General features: G+C 45.5%; 1 protein-coding gene across 1 annotated transcript in view; it reads right to left on the bottom strand.

The window, feature by feature from the left end:
* Positions 1-14,509, bottom strand: part of LOC124035813 (malonate--CoA ligase ACSF3, mitochondrial-like) — a 47,627-nt gene that overhangs the window by 18,650 nt on the left and 14,468 nt on the right. Inside the window, 4 exon segments of the mRNA XM_046349579.1 lie at positions 4,498-4,624; positions 4,797-4,894; positions 8,015-8,160; positions 11,460-11,614. Coding sequence (XP_046205535.1) covers positions 4,498-4,624; positions 4,797-4,894; positions 8,015-8,160; positions 11,460-11,614 — 526 coding nt within the window.

Consider the following 14,509-nt stretch of genomic DNA (forward strand, 5'->3'; position numbering starts at 1 on the left):
GTCATAAACAGCGCAATGCTTGACGCACAACGAAGAGCTGCTGGCAAAACGCATGAAAGTGCTGTTTGAATGAATGGAAACAGTACATTTTCCAATGTCGCCAAAACAAAATACGCAAGACAAAGTGGGATATTGCCACAATTGCGGTGATAGCGTTTTTACACGCCTGCTTCTGCCTACCACCGCTCAGTCAGATACTTAGATACTTGTATGCTCAGTCACATTATATGCAACGCAGGACACGCTAGATAATATCTAGTAATATCATCAACCATGTGTAGTTAACTAGTGATTATGATTGATTGTTTTTTAATAAGAAAGTTTAATGCTAGCTAGCAACTTACCTTGGCTTACTGCATTTGCGTAACAGGCACACTCCTTGTGGAGTGCAACGAGAGAGAGGCAGGTCGTTATTGCGTTGGACTAGTTGTAAGGTTGTAAACTGTAAGATTGCAAGATTGGATCCCCCGAGCTGACAAGGTGAAAATCTGTCGTTCTGCCCCTGAACAAAGCAGTTAACCCACCGTTCCTAGGCCGTCATTGAAAATAAGAATGTGTTCTTAACTGACTTAAATAAAGGTATTTATAAAGGTTTAAAAAATATTTAAAAATCTGCAAATCGGCGCCCGATTTCCGATTGTTAATAAAACTTGAAATCGGCCCTAATTAATCAGCCATTCCGATTAATCGGTCGACCTCTACTACAGACACCCTGGTTCAAATCCAGGCTGTATCACAACCGGCCGTGATTGGGAGTCCCATAGGGCGGCGCACAATTGGTCCAGCATCGTCTGGGTTTGGCCGGTGTAGACCGTCATTGTAAATAAGAATTTGTTCTTAACTGACTTGCCTAGTCAAATAAAAAAATTTAAAAATCCAATAGGAAGATGAGAGGGTTAAAAATGGAGATGGTGAGAGACAGACAGCTAGTTCAGGTGAGGGTAAAGAAAGGGAGAGAGGGAGGAGTGTTAGATGGAGACGTGAGCAGGCGGAGAGGAGGAGAGTGTAAGAGGGGGAGCAGGTGTGAGGGTGAAAAGGGTATGAGTGTGAGAGGAAGTTGGTGGAAGTGAGGGAGAGTTTAAGTACAGTGCCTTGCGAAAGTATTCGGCCCCCTTGAACTTTGCGACCTTTTGCCACATTTCAGGCTTCAAACATAAAGATATAAAACTGTATTTTTTTGTGAAGAATCAACAACAAGTGGGTCCTGTGTGGCTCAGTTGGTAGAGCATGGCGCTTGCCATGCCAGAGTTGTGGGTTCGATTCTCACGGGGTGACCAGTTTGAAAAAATATTAAAATATGTCTGCACTCACTACTGTAAGTCGCTCTGGATAAGAGCGTCTGCTAAATGACATAAATGTAAAATGTAAATGTAAATCATGAAGTGGAACGACATTTATTGGATATTTCAAACTTTTTTAACAAATCAAAAACTGAAAAATTGGGCGTGCAAAATTATTCAGCCCCTTTACTTTCAGTGCAGCAAACTCTCTCCAGAAGTTCAGTGAGAATCTCTGAATGATCCAATGTTGACCTAAATGACTAATGATGATAAATACAATCCACCTGTGTGTAATCAAGTCTCCGTATAAATGCACCTGCACTGTGATAGTCTCAGAGGTCCGTTAAAAGCGCAGAGAGCATCATGAAGAACAAGGAACACACCAGGCAGGTCCGAGATACTGTTGTGAAGAAGGTTAAAGCCGGATTTGGATACAAAAAGATTTCCCAAGCTTTCAACATCCCAAGGAGCACTGTGCAAGTGATAACATTGAAATGGAAGGAGTACCAGACCACTGCAAATCTACCAGGACCTGGCCGTCCCTCTAAACTTTCAGCTCATACAAGGAGAAGACTGATCAGAGATGCAGCCAAGAGGCCCATGATCACGCTGGATGAACTGCAGAGATCTACAGCTGAGGTGGGAGACTCTGTCCATAGGACAACAATCAGTCGTATATTGCACAAATCTGGCCTTTATGGAAGAGTGGCAAGAAGAAAGCCATTTCTTAAAATATATGTTGTTTAAAGTTTGCCACAAGCCACCTGGGAAACACACCAAACATGTGGAAGAAGGTGCTCTGGTCAGATGAAACCAAAATTGAACTTTTTGGCAACAATGCAAAACATTATGTTTGGCGTAAAAGCAACACAAGCTCATCACCCTGAACACACCATCCCCACTGTCAAACATGGTGGTGGCAGCATCATGGTTTGGGCCTGCTTTTCTTCAGCAGGGACAGGGAAGATGGTTAAAATTGATGGGAAGATGGATGGAGCCAAATACAGGACCATTCTGGAAGAAAACCTGATGGAGTCTGCAAAAGACCTGAGACTGGGACGGAGATTTGTCTTCCAACAAGACAATGATCCAAAACATAAAGCAAAATCTACAATGGAATGGTTCAAAAATAAACATATCCACGTGTTAGAATGGCCAAGTCAAAGTCCAGACCTGAATCCAATCGAGAATCTGTGGAAAGAACTTAAAACTGCTGTTCACAAATGCTCTCAATCCAACCTCACTGAGCTCGAGCTGTTTTGCAAGGAGGAATGGGAAAAGAATTCAGTCTCTCGATGTGCAAAACTGATAGAGACATACCCCAAGCGACTTACAGCTGTAATCGCAGAAAATGGTGGCGCTACAAAGTATTAACTTAAGGGGGCTGAATAATTTTGCACGCCCAATTTTTCAGTTTTTGATTTGTTAAAAAAGTTTGAAATATCCAATAAATGTCGTTCCACTTCATGATTGCGTCCCACTTGTTGTTGATTCTTCACAAAAATACAGTTTTATATCTTTATGTTTGAAGCCTGAAATGTGGCAAAAGGTCGCAAAGTTCAAGGGGGCCGAATACTTTCGCAAAGGCACTGTAGTACTAGTCTTGAAACTCACACCTTTTCACCCTGCCTACCAACAGAGCCAAGATCACACACAGTGACAAACAAAGAACCAGGCACTGGACAGGAAATAGCACTGTGAAAACTGACACTGTGTCATGAGTTGATCATTACAGTAAGGCCCTCCGCGCACATTCTCCAGCCTCCCTATTCAACTATACGAACTGGCCACAAGCCTTCAGATGAGGTGACAACAGATCTGACACTCCTAACACCTCCAGTGTCAAGGGGTGGGGGGGGTGGGGGCAGCAGAATATAGTGAATAGGCCTGGGCATATAAGGTATGTCAACGTAAAGGTAAAGTAGTGCTGTAGTGAGTAGAGGAGGCTGCTGGGACAAGCTACAGGAGGACAGGCTCATTGTAATGGCTGGAATGGAATAAATGAAACGGTACCAAACAAATCCAACATATGTTTGACTCCGTTCCATGAATTCCAGTCCAGCCATTACAATGAGCCTGTCCTCCTATTGCTTGTCCCACCAACCTCAGCTGGTAGTGAGGATATAGCTGCTTTTGGAGCTGGTGGATGCCGGGTCGCCATGGCAAGCAGGCTGCCTGAGGTGATGGTGAGTGTGACTGTGTGTATGTGCATTTGTATGTAGGATGGAACAGGCAGGCAGGCGGGTGGGCAAGCAGGCAGGGTGCTTGGCAGTAGCAGTGGCTGGCTATGGGACTGACTGGCTGGCTGGTTTGTCTGCTGGGAGCTGATTGTGCTGGCTCTCATTATCCGGCCAGTGGGCCTAATGGAGTGTGACAGCAGCGTGCGGCGCACTGGAACTCTGTCCTTCCAGCCCTAAAAGCCAATTAAACCCACTCCACCCTGCCAGCTCTCCCTGACTCTCTCCCTCTCTGCCCCTGCAGCCCCCTCTCCTTCCTTCCTGCCAGCTCTCCCTGACTCTCTCCCTCTCTGCCCCTGCAGCCCCCTCTCCTTCCTTCCTGCCAGCTCTCCCTGACTCTCTCCCTCTCTGCCCCTGCAGCCCCCTCTCCTTCCTCCCTGCCAGCTCTCCCTGATTCTCTCCCTCTCTCCCCCTGCAGCCCCCTCTCCATCTGTACATCCTCCACTCTTTCTTGCCCACTTCTCTCCATCCTTTATCCCTGCCCATCTCTCTCTCTCTCTCTCTGAGCAGCTCCTCTCTCCCTGTAGCCCCCTACTAAAGCGGGACTCCTTGGGGGAATGCACTGGGCCAGAGAGGGCCTAGTCGGCCTCTGCACCACTGACAGCTCTGCTCTTCCTCTCCCCAACCCACAGAGGAGTCACAACCACTTAGAGAGAAGAAATGCCTCCCAGCACCAAAAACACACATCCTCCATTTATCACAAGCCAGTCACTGAAGGGGAGCGAGACGCCTTCTTCCTAAATGTTTAAAAACAGCTCCTGGAGAAAGAGAGGTCATGACAAACATAGTTCTGACAACGTGCCTCATCCAGTGTTCTGGGTGTGATTGGTGAAGTAGAGAGAACATGGTGAACCCCAGCCACCACAGACCTGGTGGTCATGTGAAACATTCACTAGTCTCAAGTTATGAGCCTGTTAAGCTGCATACCAGTCAATAAATCATGAGATGACGGTGTGTTCCTGACAGACAGTGTACTGTACCCGTTTTGAACCAGCCGTCCTCAGTGAAAGACTCCCTGGTGGCCTCTGGTTTGTTCCAGTACTCTGTGAAGACCTGGTCTCCTCGCACCATCAGCTCCCCCTCCTTCCCCTCCAACCCTGGACGCACCTAAAGACAGACACACACACTACAGTGGGTGGCTAAGACAGACAGGGACCTGGACATGCTAACTGTATATGTTTTTTAACAACATGAATACACTCTTTAGACAGATATTTTTCCACAGAATCTAGGAGTCCTACTGTATCTCTGGATGTGAGTGTTTCGGACTGCTGAATACCTGAGTTTCTCTGCTGTTGCCCTCGGCGATGGTGGTGCTGGTTGCGTTCGTCATGACAATACGAACCTCCACTCCTGGAAGAGGGACACCGACTGCACCTACACACACACACACACACACACACACACACACACACACACACACACACACACACACACACACATACACACAAACAACGGTAAATACTCACATCATGTATACAAAATGGAACTAATTACACTATCACAATTAATGCTAATGGTTGTAAATAAAACCATTTTCACCCCCAAAATATTTGCATCAACAAATAAAAATAAAAATATAGTGATTTAATGACAATCCTTCTCCTACATGTGACCACCAACACATATGAATGCACACAGATTCCCCTCTCCTGAGGCATTTTCTCCTTCCGCCTGTGTGACCTACAGAGAGATAAGCTCTAATGACTGCCACCGCCATAAGAGAAGGAAACCTTTGTGCAGCCTGCTCTCTGTGTGACACTGTGGGCCATGTCATTTCACAGGCCACTGCTCTCCCAATAAAGAACAGGGCAGACAGGCCATAATTACAAAATAACTCCCTGCTTCAAATTTATCTAATCAACTTTAGCCCTGATTGGCAATGCCAATCAAACACACTCAATTTCCACTTCATCAGCAGAGCGAGAAACACAGAGATACAAACTATCCTCCCATTGTTTCAAAACCAGACCAGCCTAGTTTATCTCTGTCTTCTCTCGAAAGTCACTTCCTGTAGTATCCCTCCTGTCCCCTTCATTTGATTTTTTTTGTGTGAGAGGATGACATCCATCTCGGTCCCTGTCTTTTAGTTTTTCTCCCATGGTTGTTTCCCAGTGTCCTGGGTAATCGTCAGCGTGTCCTCATTCCTCCTCACCCTCCAAACACAGCAGAAAGCTGCCGACGACGAGGGTGATAAAAAGAGCTTTCTCTCCTCAATCACAAAACTAACCAAAATCCATTTATACTTGAGCCCGAGCAATCTCTCTCTCTCTTCCCCTCTCCGTCTCACTCGCTTTTTCTCTCCATTCAGGAGGGTGGCCAGACATATTTTGGAGCCATGTAACATTCAGGTCACCGTTACTTTACTGAGAATTGAGATTGACTGCCACTTCAAAGGCTACAGGCAGAACAGAAAGACTGGAGGGGAATTACAAAAAGGGGAAGAGGGCTAAACGAGTGACTAGAAACTCTAAATAGAAGACAGGAATATTACAGAGCCATGTTCTACCCACATTCCACACAGGGTATAATTACTAACCATGCAGGGGAATGAGGACAGCACTGAGAGGGACATAAGGTCGTTGAGTGACAGCTGGAAACAACTAATGAAATGATACGCCCAACAGCAGCCCTCAAAAATAATCAATTCAAACAATAACAACAACAACATTGCAGTGGTATTAGGAATAAGATAACATCTTATTATGCTGACGTCCTCATTACTGCCCTTTTCTTCACGCCTATTAAAGCAGAGTTGAATTAATATAGCTGTACAGATATACAGTAGGAGTGTGTGTGTGTGTGTGTGTGTGTGTGTGTGTGTGTGTGTGTGTGTGTGTGTGTGTGTGTGTGTGTGTGTGTGTGTGTGTGTGTGTGTGTGTGTGTGTGTGTGTGTGTGTGTGTGTGTGTGTGTGTGTGTGTGTGTGTGTGTGTGTGTGTGTGTGTGTAGTGGAATGTAGCCGGCCCTGTGGCGACAGCCCTGTCAGAAACACAATGGCTCCCCTGACTGCACAGAGGCCCATTAACAAGGCTCCATCAGTGGGCCCATCTGAACCTCTAATTACGACTGCAGCATCAGCCATGCCAGCCAGCCAGCCACACACACAACCTGCCAGCTAGAGTTTTCAAATGAGACCAGCCAGGCAGAGAGTAGGAGGAAAAGGAGAGGATGGAGGAAGGGAGAGGAGCAGAGAGCTGTGTGCGGTGCAGCTCCACGCCTGCCTTCCCCATGCATAATTCAGCTGCCTTCCTTCACACTGTGCTCTCTCTGGACTGCCCTGGGGAGCTGACAGCCCTGCGCCCCCTGGTGCCCTGCTGGAGCACTGCTGCTCAAATCCCCCAACAACCTCCCCACAACCTCCCCTAAACACAAAGCATAGGGAAGGGAGAAAGTGGGATGGAGAGGGGGGAGGAGAGAAGGGGGAGGGGGAAAGGGTGTGAAGTGAAAGGGTGGAGGTTGAGATGCTCAAAGTCATTCTGCTGAAAGGGGACATGTGTCTCCTGCCAGGGCTGGTGTTAGAGGGGGAAACAAAAGAAGGGGGGGGGAACAGGATGAAAGAAAAAATACAAATGAGATGGAGATGAATAGCTAAAGAGAGAGATAGCTTTAGGGTATAGCCTGCTCCTCAGTGTGAAGCCAAACATGAATCAAATTACAACCACCAACACGATACAAATATGACCATTATTTGTGTATCATTACACAACTGTGTGTATACTCACTCATAAAATAACAATACATGTCTTCAATAGATTGTCATAAATAAATGAATAATAAAACACTATTTGATTGGTTAACAGTTGACAGTTGTTTTGAAGGGGCGGCGTGCGGCGGAGGAAGAGTGTTCTTTTCTGAGAGCTCTGTGGTTGTTATTGATTTGTTTAACCTACTTTAAAAAGGAGACGGCATCACATGCGCTCTTCCACAAGCGTCTCATAGACTGCTGCTGGAAAGACGTCGATACGACCGCAGCGTCTCAGAGCTGGTCTTAATAACCACCTCCCAGGATTAAATAGAACCTGCCTCTTTATTTCAAACAGGCGCTCACAACAACAGAGACCGCATTAGCTGGGCTACAGACAGTCAAAATTAGCCTGTCTTGTCATACCGCTGCTTTGAAGATCCTCCACTCAAAAGACTAGAAGGGGAACGGAAAGACTGAAGAAAGGAACACAGAACCTCCAGTCACCGGAGGATGGAACCAGAAACAACAACAACAGCAGCATAGAGCTTTGATACTAAACCACCTGGAATAAGAACATAGGTAAACCAGACAGAAATAGTCTGATCCACACCATGTTCCTCAGACAACTGAGACAACTGTCAGACAAGACAAAAAGACAGCGCTCCAACAGAGCCTAACAACTGTCTGCATGTTGTAATATGAATTAAAGACAGTCTCACTGTCATACAGTTTTTGGATGTGTGTGAGGTTATGACATCACTGTACAAAGGAAAATGGTGGTGGTCAATGGTGTGTGTGTGTGTGTGTGTACCTGGGATGCGAGGACCCTTCAGGGGGTTGGACAGGGCCATGCCTATCTCTGTCATGCCGTAGCGCTCCAACAGGGTGTGTCCTGTGATCTCCTCCCAGCGTAGCAGGGTGGGCTGGGGCAGGGCGGACGAGCCAGACACCATCAGCCTGGGGACAGAGGGGCCAGTCTGGGTCACACTCAGTAAAGCCCCAGGCTCTGATGAAGCCATCTCTTTTCAATGCCCTTAGCATTGACTGGAGTAGCTTCAGGTTGGCGTAGGGTTGCAAAGGGAGGGTATATTACTGTAAACTTCTTAAGTTTACTAGTCAACTACCAGAATGTTGGTGACTTTCAAGTTTTTGGGTGAATTTTACAAGATGACATCTAGTGGCCTTTTGGAGTACTTCAGATCATTACAGGTGTCGAATGATCTCTGGCCCTCTGTGTGGCCTTATCACATGTCAAATAAATAAATAAGATGACAAAGCTGAAAACTTTATCCCAGGATTCCCCAACTGGCAGCCTATTTTTAAAATGAAAAAGCAATGACCCTTAAACGCTTTGAAAACAGCCCAAGTGGCATTGATGAGTCAGAAACATATATTCCAGTGTCAAGATTGACTACAAAGTGTAAATAGGATCATTTTGGTCATAAAGTCAGTCTCATCCAAAACAGAGATTTGTGAGATGATGGGATAAAATGGTATGTGATGGAATGAAGGCTACTATACCAGTTTTCCTTAGGTTTATTTTAATCCTGCCCAAATGCCCACAGCATGCAAGTAATCATTCATTCGGAGAGCAGCTGTACGCGACCCAATCATAATGCCCATGGCCAATGTGGTTTGACGTTCCCTATGGGGCTAGTGAAGGACCATCAGTAAATTACACAATGTACATTGGACAATATTTTAAAATAATAGAACCTCAAACCAACTTTAAATTGTAGAAATTCATATACAATATTGAAAGCATTTAATGTGCAACATGATAATTTTGTCCTACTCACATTGTGTAATTTATTTTAAGGTCCCTAACTAGCCCCACAGATAGGCTATCCAATGTCAAACCTACTTTGCCACCGTCGCACACCAGCCGGCTGAAGCTAATTGGAGAAAGAAATTGTCTAGTACAAGCTAACCTATGTGACTTCAAGACCTGGTTTGACTGTTTCAAGTTATCTAGAAAGGTGAGTGACTGCAACTGTGTACTGTTTTGAATGTGAATGTACAAACACTTGTCACCTGCAAACACACAAAGACAACTCCATTAAACCGCACCCCTTGAAACCTCCATTAAACCGCACCCCTTGACACCTCCATTAAACCGCACCCCTTGACACCTCCATTAAACCGCACCCCTTGACACCTCCATTAAACCGCACCCCTTGACACCTCCATTAAACCGCACCCCTTGACACCTCCATTAAACCGCACCCCTTGACACCTCCATTAAACCGCACCCCTTGACACCTCCATTAAACCGCACCCCTTGACACCTCCGTTAAACCGCACCCCTTGACACCTCCGTTAAACCGCACCCCTTGACACCTCCGTTAAACCGCACCCCTTGACACCTCCGTTAAACCGCACCCCTTGACACCTCCATTAAAAACCGCACCCCTTGACACCTCCATTAAACCGCACCCCTTGACACCTCCATTAAACCGCACCCCTTGACACCTCCATTAAACCGCACCCCTTGACACCTCCATTAAACCGCACCCCTTGACACCTCCATTAAACCGCACCCCTTGACACCTCCATTAAACCACACCCCTTGACACCTCCATTAAACCGCACCCCTTGACACCTCCATTAAACCGCACCCCTTGACACCTCCATTAAACCGCACCCCTTGACACCTCCATTAAACCGCACCCCTTGACACCTCCATTAAACCGCACCCCTTGACACCTCCATTAAACCGCACCCCTTGACACCTCCATTAAACCACACCCCTTGACACCTCCATTAAACCACACCCCTTGACACCTCCGTTAAACCACACCCCTTGACCCATTAAACACCTCCTTGACATCTCCATTAAACCACACCCCTTGACACCTCCATTAAACCGCACCCCTTGACACCTCCGTTAAACCGCACCCCTTGACACCTCCGTTAAACCGCACCCCTTGACACCTCCATTAAACCACACCCCTTGACACCTCCATTAAACCACACCCCTTGACCACTCCATTAAACCACACCTCCATTAAACCACACCCCTTGACCACTCCATTAAACCACACCCCTTGACCACTCCATTAAACCACACCCCTTGACCACTCCATTAAACCACACCCCTTGACCACTCCATTAAACCACACCCCTTGACCACTCCATTAAACCACACCCCTTGACCACTCCATTAAACCACACCCCTTGACCACTCCATTAAACCACTCCATTAAACCACACCCCTTGACCACTCCATTAAACCACACCCCTTGACCACTCCATTAAAAACCTTGACACCCCTTGACCACTCCATTAAACCACACCCCTTGACCCTCCATTAAACCACACCCCTTGACCACTCCATTAAACCACACCCCCTGACCACTCCATTAAACCACACCCCTTGACCACTCCATTAAACCACACCCAACCCTTGTTTGGTTTGTTTCAGTCAGTGCCGCTGCATTTCTTATCGAAAATCAAGGCCAAATCAGAAGGGATTTCAGCAGCAATATTTATTTATTTTTTTATGTTAATATGTCTTTGTTGTAAATGTTTTGGCGCCAAACTGGTGGCAATTGTGAAAAAAGTAAATAGTTTCAAGAGTTGCAGAGTTCAATAAAAACAATGCCATTGTTGATTAGATGCTTTTTTCTTTAATTAGGCCATTTTCTCTTGAACCAAATGGTCTATCTGCTAGAAGCATAAAAACATGTATACTTTATATGAACATTTCAATAAATAAAAAAAGTTATTCAATTATACATTATCAAAGTTACCTTAAATGTTCTGTTAATTACCAAAATCACAGAAGATTCAGGTCACTTTGGTAAATGACCGGTAGCTTTGCAACTTTAGGTTGAGGTAACATAAGTACTGGGCTTTATATAGAGTTTATAACTCTATTCCATCTACCACTGCTTTCTTCACTCTCTCTCTTGAGCATAAGCCCTGGTACATTTGGAGAAAGCGTCTGTCACATCTCACTACAAAGCCCCGTCTCTCTTTAAAACCCATCCCTTTGATCTCTGACACATATCCCTTCCCCTTCAAACTATCGCTTCCCTCTCTGACGGAATGAGAAACCACTGTCCAGATTCATGAGAACCCATTCGCTCTGAAGATGTCTTGTAAGTATGCAATTTCATCACAATAGATAAGCAATGAGCTTGTTAAAGATATTCGTCCACTTATATGAATATTATCATACTGCTACTGATGGCGATCTACTCCTTTCCTGTGGTATTGATACTAGTATAAGTATACTAAAAGGTTCTTGTTACCTGATTCTCTCCTTGCAGGCAGCCCTGACAAAGTCCTGGACACGTGGCTGGGTGAAGTGCTGCTCATAGTGCTGGATCAGCTTGGAGTAGATGGTTGGAACAGCCATGAACACAGTCACCATAGGAGCCTTGGAGCTGAGCAGGACCTCCCATACCTGAGGGGGAGGGAGGGAGTCAGAAACATTGTGCGTAGATGGATTAGCCACCCCATATTAATGCCAACAAAACCATCACATCCAGATCACAATATGTAAAGCAGATGGATAGGGTGCCATGGTATTGTGTGTACATTATTTACATTGAATGAAGAGCGAGGCGAGGGCCTGGCTAAAGATGAAAACTGTCAACAGGCGAGTTTATTACAAAAACGTTGACAGGATCGGCAAAGGTCAGTCTAACAGCTTCTTAGAGAGGAATTCAACAGGAATGTTATTGAGGTCAGTCGTAACGCTGGGTCACGTTTGCCTTTTAAAAATACCCTTTACATGTATTTTTTTTCATATTTTTTTTTACAAATGTGTTCCAAGAGCATTTGTGAAGGAGCCCAGGGGCAGTCGCCCTCCTCCTCTTTCTCAGTCGTACACTGAGACGGATGCACATAAACAGAGAATAACTGATACATGGCTACACATTTATACATAAGCACCTCGCATACACTCACGCAAGGACAAAGCTATTTACACAGTATGCACACATACAAACACACACACACACAGATATTATGAGTCCCTCATACACCCCCCCGGCACGCCTGGCTGCACCCCCAACACACAGTGGGAGGACAGTGTGAATTAATTGAAGGTGAACGACAGATTCTCCTTGGCTCTGTCCCCCTTGGGAGGCATGTGCACGTCTCTCCCTCCTAGAACCTCCTCCCTCATTCTTCCTCATTCTCCCTCCCTCTCTCACACTCTCACTCTCTCCATTTCATAATTTCCTGCTTCACTGCCCCTACTCTTATCAGTCTTCCTCTGTCTGTCCCTCACTCCATCACCCCCCCACACAGATTCCCTCCTCATCTGCCACCAATTTCTCAACTTCCCCTCCTCCCTGTCCTCTTAACTCACCCTATTCTACTTCCTACTCCCTTAAGCTTTCTCCCCCTTCTCAACTTACCTGCTTCGTCGCTCCTCTTCCCTTCATCAAGCTCTAAATATTGCAATATCAAAATAGATGAAGGTTTAAAAATTATGTATTAAATAAACAGGCAGAAGTGTGGACTATCCCACAGAGACCCATCTATTCACACAAACTCACAAAACTTTATCTATCTGCTCAGCCACACACATCCACAACCATGCGCACACACGGACAGACTAGATAGCGGGGTTCAGAGGGGAATATTATTTCCTGTGTCTGTTCTGGGCATTCTGGGCCGTGTCGATCAAGCGCAGTGGAGCGCTTCCCCCAGCAGCCACTCAGGAGGGGGGAAAAGCCAATTTATGTCCGTCAAAGAGCTGCCCTCCACCTGGGGGAGTGTATGTTGGAGACCCTCGGCTGCAGCCTGCATCCCAAACAGCCCTTAACCCAGCAGCACCCAGCTACTCTCTACTAGCCCTGTAGTCAATACCTTTTCTCCACCACCACCACATAATGTTGCAGTCAGTTCAGTTGTGTGAGGATGGATCATGAACTCTCCGCCATTAACCTCAAGTCCTCTGCTCTCCTGGCCTCTGGTCCATGATTCCAGTCCTGGTATGTTCTGTTATCTCTCCTACTGTACTCATGGCTGGAGCCCACTGACATTACAACCAGTAGATAGTGCTAGCACTGACGTCATTCATGTATTCCTATGGAAATCTCCCGATGGCGCACGAAGCCGGAAATATTTGAAGCCCGCCATATTGCTGAATGAGGCTGAATGGCACCCCCCCAAAAGTCGCTAAGAATCATGGTTAAAGTGACCATAACTAGCAAAGGATCATGGTCGATGTAATCCTTTTAATCCTGCCTGAGAGAGTCAACCTTAATGTCTATGGCATTTATTTAAAAAAAATGTTTTACCTTTATTTAACTAGGCAAGTCAGTTAAGAACAAATTCTTATTTTCAATGACGGCCTAGGAACATTGAGTTAACAGATTTGACAGATTTTTACCTTGTCAGCTCAGGGATTTGATCTTGCAACCTTTTGGTTACTAGTCCAACGCTCTAACCACTAGGCTACCTGCCGCGAGCCTCCTCATAGCCTGTCGGACCATAATTGGTCTGTGTCAGCCCGTAGTGTTGCCAACTCCTAAGTAAGGAAAGTAGCTATTGGCTGTCCTAAAAGTCGCTAATTAATATGTTCACCTCATTTGCATAATTGGCCAGGTGCATGTAATTGTGATGGACGCTGTAGGAGAGAGGAATAACGTCGTGGGAGAGACAAAAAGTGAGTAAAAAACACCCTAAATATGTTTAGAACTACAAATGAACTTTCTTCTGTCGATTCTTGTTTTTTTTAATGTCACAATTCCAACCCTCCTCGTTTATCCGGGCTTGGGACCGGCAAAAGTGATCCAAAAGAGACACTCTGGCGGAGTTACTTAGTTTTTTTATTACATTTTTTATTTAATTTTTTTTAAATGATTTCTGTTTTTTTGTTTAGTTTTCTTAATTTTGTTTGGTTTTTAACCTTATGGTCCGCTTAGGAGCCTACAACAAGTCACAGTAAAACATTAACATTTTTTTGTATAAAATCTACATTAAAAATCTAAATGGACCAAAAAGAGACAATAAAAAAAACTGTCAATGGCAATGTGAGAAAATTAGGTTAACTAATCTGGCCCTAATTCAGGTTAATTGTTTTTTTTCCAGACCCTCCTCCATACACACACAGGCTGTGCTGGCTCACAGAAAGAGTGGGCCATCGTCATTTTCGTCAGGGCTTTCTATGGCAGGTTCAGCAACTGAGGGAGCTGACTTAAATGAGTAAGCAGCTGATGTGCCAAAAAGCTGCAAAACATTATCAGGCAGCTGGTGCTCATAGAAGCCTCACCAAACAGCTTCAGTCCATATCGAATGTACAGGATGGAGTTAAGAGTCTGCAAGGACATCCGATTTCTAAGTT

The sequence above is a fragment of the Oncorhynchus gorbuscha genome, linkage group LG05 (genome assembly GCF_021184085.1).
Source record: "Oncorhynchus gorbuscha isolate QuinsamMale2020 ecotype Even-year linkage group LG05, OgorEven_v1.0, whole genome shotgun sequence".
Classification (NCBI taxonomy): domain Eukaryota; kingdom Metazoa; phylum Chordata; class Actinopteri; order Salmoniformes; family Salmonidae; genus Oncorhynchus; species Oncorhynchus gorbuscha.